The 11,878-nt window shown below is 34.1% G+C and overlaps 1 protein-coding gene across 1 annotated transcript; it reads left to right on the forward strand.

The window, feature by feature from the left end:
- Positions 1-10,914: 10,914 nt before the first annotated feature.
- LOC148176342 (uncharacterized) lies at positions 10,915-11,443 on the forward strand. Its single transcript, XM_088035049.1, has 4 exons — positions 10,915-10,921; positions 10,995-11,134; positions 11,171-11,326; positions 11,381-11,443. The coding sequence occupies exons 1-4, from the start codon at positions 10,915-10,917 to the stop codon at positions 11,435-11,437; spliced, it is 360 nt and encodes a 119-aa protein (XP_087891175.1). The 3' UTR covers positions 11,438-11,443.
- The last annotated feature ends 435 nt before the right edge of the window (positions 11,444-11,878 follow it).

The following is an 11,878-nucleotide window of genomic DNA, read 5'->3' on the forward strand; positions in this document are numbered from 1 at the left end:
ACGTATCCGAGCAGATCGCTTGTTATTGCGTGTTCGGCAGCCTGCACGTCATAGCACTGAGTTGGATGACGGCGAATTAAATTCGAATTTCGGAACGCGAAGTCGCGACTTTCTTCTCGGACAATGCCTCGGGCACTCCTCGTTTAGGTAGAAGACAAACCGTAGATTCGGAAAATGGGGGCGAAACAGGTCTCAGATCCGCCGTTTCGGAGAAACTCTGCGTACCAAATCTCCGAATTTTTCTCGCTTCATAGAAAGAGCGAGGGCTATCAGAATTTAGTATAGTTTAATTAATGAATGTTAGTTCAATCAGTTTGGTTAGAATTCTGATCAAAACGTTAAATTATTGAAGTTTCTTTATTGTCACAAACAGCAACATTAAGCAAAGATTGAGCCAGTTTTATCCCCTCAGAGATGCAGTCGTCCTAGATCACTGTCTACCTAATAATTTTTTTAAAGTATTTTAAGGTTATACAGTAGAACCCGCTTAAGACGCTCCGAAATAATACGATTTCTCGCATAATACGCCTTTTTATGCTGGTCCCTTGCGTTTGGATATGTTTTATTAGGTACATGTATTTTTTCTCGCTTAAGACGTACAAATTTCCCGTTTATAACGTTCCCTGAATGATATTTCCGAGAAAAATTTAATGGTATAGCCGAGCCGTCAGTTTTGTATTCGTTTCTAAGAAAATGTTTACATATAGTGGGGCCAAGCGTCAGTTGATTCACTTTGTTATTTCGTTAGTCTCAGTTATGGAACGGTTGTCTTGGAAAATGGCGTATTGCGCAGAATAGTGTAAAGAGGAAAACGTTATCTCCACTTGAAAAATTAAAAATTTTACAGCAATACGACTAAAATCGTCAAACAAAAAACCAAAAGCAGATAGCGATGACGTTTCATTTACCGGTTTCTACTCTTCGGACCATTTTAAAAAACTGAAAAAAATTGAAGAATTGTGCAAGTCAGTTGCAGAAACGAAAAGAAAAAAAATATATTTCTACAATGTAACTTACTAAATCTTTTAATTTTCTAATTAAAAAATTTTTTTGGGTTTCCCGTATAAGACGTTTTCCCGCATAAGACGCTCTTTTTTCTCGGTCTCTAGAAAATCGTATTAAGCGGGTTCTACTCTCTAACCAACATTACAATGATTATTATTATTATCGTATAGCGGTATTTTTTAAGTTGTACGGAAAATTACACGCAACTAGATGAAAATCTTTTTGAACACGGTGTATTTAGCTAAATTGGCAATGATAGAAGATCTTTGCAAGATTTTACCAACAAGATAAATTTCATCTTAATTGAAATTTTCTTGGCACTGTTGCATTATTGTAACGTCGTTAGAATATTGAAAACTGTCCAGTTCGACGATGTGTTTTCCATAGTTCTCCATACGATACAAACATACAAAAAACGAAAAGATGAATCATATGGCATGCGTAAAACTAGAAACTGGGTCAATGCTGCTTCAAAAAACATTAAATTGAAAATGCGATCAATATTTCCAAGACTGGTGAAACGACGTTTTCAATTAATGTAGAGAAATAGACATAGAACTTTGACTAAGTAAATAATAAATATGCTAATTCCTTTTCCATTATCCTGGGAATATACATACATTTTTCTATACTTTCTATACTTTATATGCTTTATGACGCCAGACAATATTACAGTTGCTCCTAATACTCAAATGATTGTAATAGAATATGGAGGGTTGACATTAGACCCCAATTTTCAAAAGACGTATAAACTAATTTTTTTTTTCTAGATTCAAACTACATAAGAATTTGTCGATTCTTAACGATTAATATCTTTCAAATCAAATTTTTAAGGTTTTTTCTAGTCTCAGCTAAAATATTAATGATTTTAGCTAGTTTGATCCAAGGATACTTCTTTTTGAGCAAATTTGATCTTCAATATTTGATCCAATACAGTACTGTATACTGCACTTTATTATACGTAAGTCCATGAAATGTAATTTATTTGTCCTCAACTTCTTCGTTTTGTAGAGTACAGTTTGTGCTTTATATCAACCACTTGCTGAAAGTATCGTCAGGACGCACATAGAACACATACAGGTTTGGCAACTGAAAGATGCCCCAAGAAGTGTTCAGAAAAAAGTCAATGAAACACTTTTCTGGGTTACCTTTTATATGATTTTCTCGGTTTTAAGTGGTCTATTACTCGTTATCGCATTTGCTCTACCAACCGAGGACGACAAAAAATTCCTGTTTCATGTGCCTTTTATTTCTGCGCATTTTGGGAAATGGGCCCAAATCGTCTTGTGGTGGATGAAGTTATCAGTTTTACCAATAGCTACATACGTCGCCATGGGAACACCAGTTTTCACCATTTTTTACTACGTCTGCCATTTTAGATTGCAAACGGAAATGCTCGTTTATGAAATTTTAGATTTAAATGCGCTTGGCATTGAAAACCAGCAAAAAATTTCCGAAAAGCTGACCGATCTTGTTAAGAACCACAGCCATATTTGCAAGTAAGAAAAATACTTAATTTTCCTACGCCTGTTTGATAATAAGGTCATTAATAGGCCATTTTTGCTCAAAAATCGTTTATTATTGACCCTCATTAATGAATGTTTTTTTATGTACCTGCTACTGCGAATGCGGAAATAACTTTGTTACAGCAGAAAATTAGTAAATTGTATTTTTCAAAAATCGTGTGGTTACGAAGCTGTTAACGCACCCAATGTAGAAATTAGTATATTAAAATACCGAGGTTTATAAAGCAACATTTAAAGCACGAATTCAAGTTTATAAAACGAACGGCACGGCAAGGCCGCGAGTTTTATAAAGGATGAGTGACTTAACGGCCTTATGAACGAATTTTGTATACTATTGTTCCTAATTTGCTCTTGTAAAAAAGCAATTTCCGCTGTTTCCGCATTAGCTTTCAATGCTACAATATTTCATTTCGACACAGAATGCTATAATAGGTTTGTTTCCATAGCGGAAATGTCAAAAACAGAAAATAAGAAAATAGTCTATTAACACATTACAAGCGAATGCAGAAGTAGCTACCTATGTTATAACAGCAAATTAATGTCAGTTACTAACTCGTTTAATAATATAGTAGGCATTTAATTAAAAATATCGATATTTTAACGCACGAACGTAGTGAAATTATTAATCTCCTTCATTAATGAAGTTTGGCCGCCAATAATACATAAAACATCGTGCGTTCTTAACCCGCATTAATGAACGGTCGACGGAATTAGTCTAACGGGTAGATTTCAAGTAAATGCGTTAATCCAAAGTTGCAACAGTTGCCAAGGATTGGCGTAGCTATGTTGCCAAGTGGATTTGCAGCGACGCTAGTCACACTTGAAACCGAACCCTGAACTTGGTTTGTTAAGTAGGTAACTATAAACAAGCTCTTTCAGACATACCCGTAATGCTCTTCGCCGAGCAGAAATTTTTGTGTTTCCTCTTCAAATTGTTGGTACCATTGAAACGGCTAACGTCGCTTTATTCTACTTTGCGGTAAAAAAATTTGATTAAATTCCTTGGTTCTACACGCATGTTTTGATTTTTTTTCCAAACGTCTTAAAAGTGACACATTTTCTAGCTCGACTAGGTGGCCCTCGGAATTCTGTAGACTCGCTTTTTTCGTGGACCTCGCTTTTCCGTGGCGTTGGATATTAATTTGAAATTGTTTATTTGTTAGATTATGAAACAAAAAAGGCGAGTTTTACAGAATTCCGAGGGCCATTTTGTAAAATTTTAATTGTATTTTGTCATTCAACATTTAGCAAAGAAAGTTTTAAAATAACTTCATATTTTGTGTTTTTTGATTTTTGAAACTCTGATACAAATAACTACGCATGGCAAAATGAAGAATTTTCTGAAAATTTTAGAAAAAAAAAACAGACTTGAAGGTTTAAAAAAACTAACCAACGGGCTTCGCTATTAAAAATTTAACAGTACTACGCAGAACATTCATAAATCAGGCAGGCTGCGCCTTTAAAGGTTTCTAAGTCCATTGCAAATTCTATTACAATCAAAGAAGAAAAAAATATACACACGGTGTAGTCTCAGATTTCAGCAATGATAATTATAAATGGGCTACAATAATAATTTATATTTTGGAACTCATTGTTTGGAAACGAACTATTTGTTTAAGCTTATTCATTCATAAATTGGTATTGACCAGAGGCTGAGTCACCTAATTTCCTCGCTGACTGTCTTGTAATTTCGTCTAACTTCCCCAGATTTTCTTTTGATGTCGTCTAACTCCTGATTTTCAATTGATATCTTAATGACTTAAAATCCTAATGATTTTTTCTTATTGTCTAGTGATTTTTTATTGATGACATGACTTGTCAGAAATTAATACTTCTCAAAAATGGCTTACACTTAACTTCCTCTTATTTCCTCGCTAATTTTCCCTGATTTCTTTTAGATTTCGTCTAACATTCCCTGATTTTCTTATGATTTTGTCTGACTTTCGCTGGCTTCCTATTGATTGTCCCTGATGTACTAATGATTTTCCAATGATTTCGTCTAACTTTTTTGACTTTTTTTATTTCGTCTAAGTTTCCTTGATTTCGTAACGAATTCCTCTGATTCATAGTGATTTATTAAGACTGATACATTGATTTCCCAGGAACATTAATCTCAGAAGTTAAATTTTTCAAAAATGGCGTACGCCAAACTTTCTTTTATTTCTTTGTATTTTCTAGTAATTTCGTCCAAATCCCCCTGATTTTTTTATGACATTGTCTAACTTCCCCTGATATCCTAATAATTTCCTCTGATTTCCTTTTGATTGGTCTTTGATGTTCTAATATTTATCCTTGATTTTTTAGTGATTTCGTCTAACTTCCCTTGATCTAGTGATTTCCTCTGATCTCCTATTGATTGACCCTAATTTTTAAGTGATTTCTCATTAATTTTCCTGATTTTCTCGTGATTTTTCTGGGAGGTTAACCTGTCGGGTATCGCTGTTTGCTAAAAAGGTTTATTTGCGCTCTTTTTTGAACTCATGCAATTACACAATAGATTCTCAGTTTTTTAAAAAAGACTGCTGTTGATAATTTTTGTTTATGACGATAGTTCAATTCATAGAACTCCACAGTAATTAAGGCGATTTCTAAGTTAGTGTCCGCTAGGTCATAAAATGGTTGGAACCCATGACAGGTCCCACAGCTTCTCAAACGCAAAACCGACAGCAAAAAATTGAACAAATTTTGTAACTTCAATTATCACCGATAACATCATTGCTACTTCAATATTCTATTTATTTTGTATTATTTTATTTCTATGTAGGCAGAAGGCGAATTCTGTTATTCTTGACAACCTTTTTTGGATAAGTTTTGTTACTACTGTTTTATTATCGATACCGTTTTGGTGGTTTGTTGTTTTCCTTTTCCAACCCCTGTTATCGTAAGTTATGAACGAAGATGAAGAACACTTAGTCGAAAGTCGTACCCGTACCACATTCACAAAAGAAAAGGGTAAATAGGATGTGATTATTACTGATTTACAGCAGCTCCATTTTATGGCTTAGAAGACACCAACTCAGAAATCGCCTGTACCTAAAGGACCTAAAGAACTCATTTAGCACACCCAAAGCAAATAATTGTATCCGAAACATGCATGAAAAATCGTATTTTCTTGTAAATTGAGAGTACGGTTTCGTAATTAATTAATGTCAAATTATGTTTTCTTCAGAGCTCGGACTGATTTTAATAAGTAGAGTTTCTTTCAAAGAAAAGAAGCCGCTACCGTAAACTATATTTTATGTATTTAAACATTTTGTATAAACATCGTGTAATTGTAGATGCACGGTTTGGGGTTTGTTCAAGGGTTCTGTTTTTTTTTTTGTTAAACTACAATAAAACGACCATCAAGATGGTCAGTTTTTTCTGGTTAGAAAGGGTGTGGAGTGATGTCGATACTAGTCGTAAATAACAAAACTAATTGTTCGAGCTCAGGAAATAAAGCAGCCGAAGGACCAGTAAATAATGTATTTACAGAATATATACAGAGTGTCGCAATATGTTTAACGATTTAACTGGAAGGTTTGTAAGGCCTTCCAGTGATGTAATGATGGTGATTTTTAAGAGAAGCGAATTTACCAACTTATGTTTTGGTACTGACTCGTTACACCAGAACTCTTGGTTCAGGGTGGGTGGTGGACCAGTCATCCCCGAAAGAGGGGGATGGGACAACCCCATGACTCATAGTCCTTAACACTAATTAAAAAATTATGTAGTGTGATAGTTTACCCTTTTTGTGTAATGAGTACCCCAATTGAGCCATACATACTTGCATTTTTAGTCTCCCTAATATCTACTGCTTTAGAACGAATAAAAATCGGCCGAGTCGTAAATAGTACTTACGTTTTGGGGTATTTATGTCAACAATTTTTTTTAAACTGCAATAAAACGACTATCAGGATGTCTGGTCGCATTCTTTATATAAGTTTCGCATTTTTTATCTCACGTTAATTTATTGTTTTTTTGGAGTTCATATTTGTTTATCGGTTCATTCGTAATGAACATTATTTTATCCGTTCATTCATTATTATTCAATGAAGAATATTTTATTTATATTATCAGAACGGAATAAGTTAAGATTTATTTGTAGATATGTTTTTTGTAACTTCCCCCGTGTCAAAATCACACGTTTGCAATAAAATTTCCATCGGTAACTGTTTGGAGAAATATCCCAAAATGCGACAAATGAATTAAAAATGATACGCCACGTTTTCGAGAGATAATAAAGTACGACTTTGTTGAAGAAAGTCGGGAATGGATTAAAATTTAGAAAAATAAAATTCATTATACGTTGATTATACTTTAAGTAATAAAGTCTTCGTCACCCGGAAGGGGCAGTTCAGTTTTTTTACATCCACTTCAGATCCTAAGAAAAGAGGTAAAAAATACTGGTCATAACACTCGGGCAGTATTTGAAGCTCCGCTGTCAAGTTACAGTTACAGCAGATACCAAATAGTGATTTTATGGCTTACTCACTACACAAAAGCAATAAACCGGTAAATTAGCAGATTCGGTAAAATTCACCAGCCGCTTGTCTGATGGTCGTTTGTTTTCGGATGAGGATGGGTGTGGAGTGTGGAGATCTGCCTTGACTTTCGATAAAATCGCGCCAATCTATTAATTGATAGTCAAAATTTCAAAAAAAGCTCGTCAGATACTTGCTATCTATGCAAATTTTTTATACAGAGTGATATTTGTCCATTAAATGATGATCTGTGATAAACAATGAATTCGCGCTTGTAAAGAGGAGTTTCGAAACATGCGTCAAGATGTTTAAGTGTAAGTTACGCACGCATACATACCGAGAAGACACCTGAGGGTCAAAGAGATACCCTATTAAAAATAAGCCGAACTCGAATTATAAATCAATCTCCGCTAATGTTTTCTTCGTTGCTCGGACCGATTTAAATAAGTGCCGAAAAAAAAAGTAGCTACCGTACTTGTTATGTATACAAAAAATCAGACCCTTTTCTGAAATGTTGAGACATTTTTATGACTGTCTCTCGACTTAATGGTTATGGTTTTGACCCCGAGACAACCGATGTACGGCGATATTTAAAAATTGATTTCGCGAAAACCAAACGGCCGAAGAGGACGAAATCCCGCCACTTTGTTATTTTAGAAACTCGTCGGCAAAAGGGCAAAAGGAGCGAGAATGGTACGGTTCGGTCGTGAAAACTGGCAAATTTTTGACGTTTGAAAAAAATAGTAGCTTTTATCAGACGGCAAAAAAGTTGTAATTTTTTGTCGAGCAATTGAAATGTAGTATCAAGGCGAAGCGTAGCGTATGCAAAATTGCGAACAGCAAAGCCACTTTTCGGAGAAATAACAAATACTACTTTTTGGCCTGTTATTTGATATCGAAAGTGAATCAATGCAATTAAAAAAATAAGCCTAATAGTTTATAAACCGATGAAAAAAAATTCAGTGCAATCTCCGATTATGTTTTCGTCGTCGCTGGGATCGATTTCAAGTGGCAAAAAAAATCACTACCGTAAATGTAAACCCGCTTCTCAGTCAAGAACCTTGTTTACATCTCAATCCCCCAAGAATTTTTCACTATGTCGACGAACATTTCTCTGTTTCAAAGTATTTTGAAACGTCTAGCACGTCAGCAAAACCGGACGAACGAAAACGACTTTCAAAAGTCTCTTCTCACGCCAAAACCAAAAGTCCGAAAAGGACGAAACCTCCCCTAAACCTTTTTCGGGAAACTGTACTTTTGGAAAAGCTCGATGAAAAGACGGAGAAAAAATCGGTCTAGGAGAAATTTGTTCCCAAAGTATTATCGGTAATCTCGTTTTATTAGAGGGGTTCCGCCTCTACACGTTTTATATATATAGTAATTGTCAGGGTATAAGTTTCACTTACATGCTTAAGCAGAACACAGCACTTTATAACATATGTTTGGGCTCCACCGTAACCACTAAATGTTTTCATTGCACTATGATTCTGCATGAAAACATTTTCGAAATAGAGAAATTTTCTATTGTTTGCAAAAAAATTGTATATGCCATTTAGAGCAAAAATGGCTTTGTGTGCAAAGCTTCATTTTTACTCTTAATGACATAATATACTATTTCTGGTTGATACAATATTGAATAATATTGCTGTAGCAGGGTTTTGGATTTTTTGTCTAGATTTAGTAGCCATTTGGAAAAAATTTCACCAGTCATCCAAGCTTTTTTATTCCTACGATACTCCACAGTCAGCGTCTGAATTTCTCTAAAGCATCGCGGGTTTTGGCTTTTTCCAATAACAATTTTTCAACTTTTCAGTACCCGTCATATTTGCTCCTACTAAGAAAGTGATACGTTCTCTAGTCTGTTTTCCTCCAAAACATGTTTGATTCTTAAAATTCTTATTCTTAAAAAATAGTCCTGTTTCATCTGCCTTGAAAATATTTTCGGGACTGTAATCTTCATTCAAATGAGGCAATTTTTGCGTGATCCATTCTTCGGATGTTGTGTTGCTTACCGATGCAGCTTCTCCACTTAATGCTTTTCTGCCAATATTGTGTCTAGTTTTGAATCTGTTTAATCACCCCTCACTAGCACTAAAATTTTCATGCCCAAAAGCGTTTGCATAAAATGCAGCTTTTTCTTTTACTAAAGGTTCACTAACAGGTAAATTTTGCGCTCTTACAGAACTAAACCACATAAAAACGGCTTTATCGATATCTTCGTACGTACAACAACTAGTTCCTTTCGATTTACCCCTAGATTCACTGTTTTTAAAGTCTTCTAAGATTTTGTCTTTGTTTTTCCAAATCGTTGACAAGGTGCTGCGTGGGATACCATAATTTTTAGCAACCACACTTCTTTTAATGCCTTTAGATCCTTCACTAATTAAATTGTTTTTTTCACTCAAAGTTAACGTTCTCTTCGACATTGTGCTGGCAATTGAAACAATTTCGATTTTTTCCAGTATCAGTCAAAGCAAATAAATATTGTTTTGTCTGCTAAATAAAGGTTTAAGTTTATATTATACTACTATAGTTTTTCGGAAAACTTTGTTTATGCAACATGATATTTGTTATGTTCGACTTAGAGGAAGTAATTAACACTGTTTCTGGTATGGCACGTCCAAAAATTATGCTCGAGTTAAAGGGAGTTCGACTTATGACATTCGAGTTAAGTTCGAGTTAGAGGATAAATTTTGCATGTAAAATGCTATGCAAGTGCTGTTGCCATCCAAATAATTCGAGTTAGAGGAAAATTCAACTTAGAGGAGTGTCGACTTAGAGAGAGTCGACTGTATAAGGTTTATTATAGGGGACACATGCAAGAAAAGGCGTGCATTCTTTTAGGCAGTCATAGTATATTTTTAAAATAATAGTAGATTTTGTTATACGGCCGAAAAGTGGTACTTTTTGACGACCAATTAAATTGCAGTAGCAAGGCGAAGCGTAGCGTTGCAAAGTTAAGATCGTGCAAATGCCATACAAAATGTAAGTCTCAAATAGTAACCGTCACAAAAAGTACTTTTTCTGTCTAGGCAGCAAAAGTGTTTCCATGTCAACGAGCGCTTTTCATTACTTATAACAAAACTGTCTACTTTACTGTCTAAAAACAAACAAAAAATAGTGACTTTTTGTGACGTTTGGAGAAAAAAGTATTGTTATTGATTTCTGAAGAATTTTCTGTGAAGATTTTCTACATTGCCTTAGTTACAATGTTTCCCATGAGAAATATGAGACGTCATATTTCACAATACAAATGTTTTATTTTTCAATTTAATAATTTATGAATTAACAAAGTTGTTAGAATTATTATTTCTTTTAGTTGGCGACTAGATCGCAGGGCCTTCTTTCAATATTTAAAAACAAGTTAGTTGAATGACTTTTAAAGTGACGGAAATGTCACCAAAATAAAAGAATTATCACCAGAATTTGATACGTTTTCTCGTCGTTGGGGGCATACGCACGACGATGACCTTGAAAGAACTTTTTGAAAAGGGGAGAAATTAAAATTGGTATAAGATGAAGTGGGCGATGGCTATACTGACTGAACTTGAACTTAGATTCTGCAATGGCGCGCACTCATTTCTGCAGAAAACTTTAATCGTTTTTTTCTCGGAAACGGTGATGTTTTGGAACGCAAAATTTGGCCAATATATCAAACTAAGTTGTATGATATTGGAGTTAAAATCTTTGTACTTTATATGGGTTCATATGGGTATTTCGCGAGGTTTCATCGTAGGGATGTCCAAGGAAAATGTACTCATATTTCCCTAGTTGTTATTATTAATACATTATGTTTATTTAAAAAAATTGGGATTACATATGTATTCCTATACATTTTACTAGCAAGTCAACTTGAAATGCTACCTTTTCTCTGCATATAACAAAATAGTAGTTTTCATAACTAGTGTCAAAAGGAAAATATGTCATGTAAGTGTGAAGTTTGGCGAACGAGGCACTCGTAAATAAGTATTATAGCTTCTTAATTAAAAGCCATTTTGAGGGAACCTGTATTGTGTACGAAATTATCTTCAGTTTGAAGGCTCGCTCTCATCGCAATACTTTTGTATAGCAACTTTAGCTTTGGCTACTTTTCTTAACCTGGGAGGATTTGCAGTCAGCGGACAAGAAATTGAAAATATTGTAATACTTAAAAACTCCTTCTATTATTTCCCAAAGTCTGTACGAGTTTTAGATGCTTTGCTTCAAGTGAATTGGTACCACTGGAACGTAAAAAATAGGAAAATGTATTTGATTTTCTTAATGAATGGGGCTTCAGTATGGAGAATTAAATATTCAGAAAAAAAATCGCTTAATTATGGAATGGCAGTGCAGGTTAACTTACAGGAGCTCGTTGCTCTAACTCTTTTTATGGTGTTTTTATTTTAGGTTATTAAAGATTTTTTTTCTGCGGTTTCAATCCTGTATAAGTTAAACGAAGGTTAAAATGGAGCAACTTCACTTTCACAGTACAACGTTTATAAGATATAGGCTTAGTTGCTCTTAAATAAACGTTTCCGAATATTGTATTTTCCTTGTAGTTCCGTCTTTCCGTCCTCTTATCATTCATTTTATATTTTGAATTTTCATTTTTTGATGTTAATTTTATCCTTTCTGATAATGAAATATGATAATATTTTTAATGCTTTTCTTGTTCTATTTTGCAAATATTGCGTTTACTTGACTGGTTTGATCTTAATTTTCCTATTCTTAGATCATCAGTATCTCTTGCTTATTGTATAATAACTTATTTGCTTCTAAATTTGTTTTTATTTTCTATTTCCTCCAGTTTTTTGGTTATTTCTATTCTCTTGTAAAAATTATGTTGTTTGTTTTATAATTACCTTCTGCAAATTACACTTTTCTTTGTTGTTACTTGCTACAATT

This window comes from Gnatocerus cornutus, chromosome 4, assembly GCF_029298725.1.
Source record: "Gnatocerus cornutus isolate USDA-ARS CGAHR chromosome 4, icGnaCorn1.1, whole genome shotgun sequence".
Taxonomy (NCBI): Eukaryota; Metazoa; Arthropoda; class Insecta; order Coleoptera; family Tenebrionidae; genus Gnatocerus; species Gnatocerus cornutus.

What these genes read in the sequence shown, in the direction of transcription:
- LOC148176342 (XM_088035049.1), top strand. An exon ending in GACAAGAAATTGAAAATATT is followed by an intron (nt 11,135 to 11,170) that starts GTAATACTTAAA and finishes TATTTCCCAAAG; the next exon opens with TCTGTACGAGTTTTAGATGC. An exon ending in ATTATGGAATGGCAGTGCAG is followed by an intron (nt 11,327 to 11,380) that starts GTTAACTTACAG and finishes TTTTTATTTTAG; the next exon opens with GTTATTAAAGATTTTTTTTC.